Consider the following 1,434-nt stretch of genomic DNA (forward strand, 5'->3'; position numbering starts at 1 on the left):
TTATATAAATAGTATAGATAAGACTATAGAAGAGTTACTTATATAAAAAAACCCCTTCTTAAGTAGTTTATATAACGTCTTTCTTAGTATAAAAAGTTTATCTCTTAGTATACTATAGAGTAGCCTATATAGAACTTCTAGTATTTTCCTATTCTTATTAGGTATAAGTTTAATCTAGTAGTTTACCTTTAGGCCTCTTAGAGAAGATAACTTCTTCTCTTCTTTTAGCGTAAATAGCTCTACGTATAGCTATAAATAGGTAGAGAGTTACTATCTTACCTCTTCTTTTATAAGAAGCGTCTTTAGATATAAAGCTTTTTTAATATCTTAAAGGCTTATAGCAAGTACTTATATAGCTAGCTATTTCTTACTTTATTATACGTAGTACCTAAAAGCGGCCGCAGAGACTATAAGAGGGTTCGTTTCCTATATAGAGAACTTAGTACTTAGAACTAAGATTCTATAGTAGTAGAAGCGTAAGCGTCATTATAGAGCATTAATTACGCCGCCTACGTCTTTAAGCTAAGTCTTTCTAACAATTATATCGTACTCGTACGTAAATAGAATAATATAAGCGGCTACTTATTATTTAACTCCTTCTATATTAACTATAAACTTAGTAATAGCTTATACAAAGCTCTTTTAGTTATTTATACCAATAACTACGCAAGATCTTATTAACACGCGTAGTAAGTTAAGTTATTAGATAATTATCTTATTAACTATAGAGTACGTATAATACCTATTATTAATTATAGTAGTAGTATTTCTAATACTATTAATAAGTATATCTATAGATATAGACGAAGTAGCTTCTAGTTATTATAAGAGACTATAAATTAGTTATATAACCTTCTTAACTTACTTCTATAGCTCTAAGTAGCGTTTTTAGGCTAGAGCTCTTCTTTTCTCTTATTAGAGCTATTACTTTCTATAGTAGCTACTATTATCTTTATAGTAAGTATAAGGTTTCTTATATATTTAAGTACTATAGCTTTATAGTATTATATAAGATAGCCTTAAAGTCTATAGTAAAGATAGCTACCTTCTTTCTTTTATTATACGATTTAAGTTTTCATACTCTAATATTTATTCCTTATTTAAGGGCGCATAGCGCTTATAGTTAGAGTCTAATCTATTGTATTATTAGTTATAAAGAAAAGTTTAGAGTAGACTATTACGTTACATAAAAGCTAGTCTACTACTTTTAAGTTTTCTTAAGTAACGCGCATTCTATTTATAAAGTACTTATACGTCTTACTAGCTAGAGGTTAATAGCTAGCTTAATAGTAGAGTAGCTTTCTATTTAGTAAGTTCTTTAGGTAGTTAATTTTAAGCGCATCATTAAGAGAGCCTAGTCCCACTTTATAGAACTTTAAGTTAAATACTTATACGTAAGAGAGAAACTCTTCTTTACCTTACTTTATCGTATAA

At 28.0% G+C, this 1,434-nt stretch overlaps 1 protein-coding gene across 1 annotated transcript; it reads right to left on the reverse strand.

The window, feature by feature from the left end:
- COCSADRAFT_93189 (uncharacterized protein) lies at positions 1-174 on the reverse strand (the record flags this gene model as incomplete). The annotated part of the gene is made up of 1 exon (XM_007703008.1): positions 1-174. A coding segment is annotated over one exon (174 nt), but the record flags the coding sequence as incomplete, so codon positions are not given.
- Positions 175-1,434: the final 1,260 nt, after the last annotated feature.

Source organism: Bipolaris sorokiniana (genome assembly GCF_000338995.1).
Source record: "Bipolaris sorokiniana ND90Pr unplaced genomic scaffold COCSAscaffold_9, whole genome shotgun sequence".
In the NCBI taxonomy this organism is placed as follows: domain Eukaryota; kingdom Fungi; phylum Ascomycota; class Dothideomycetes; order Pleosporales; family Pleosporaceae; genus Bipolaris; species Bipolaris sorokiniana.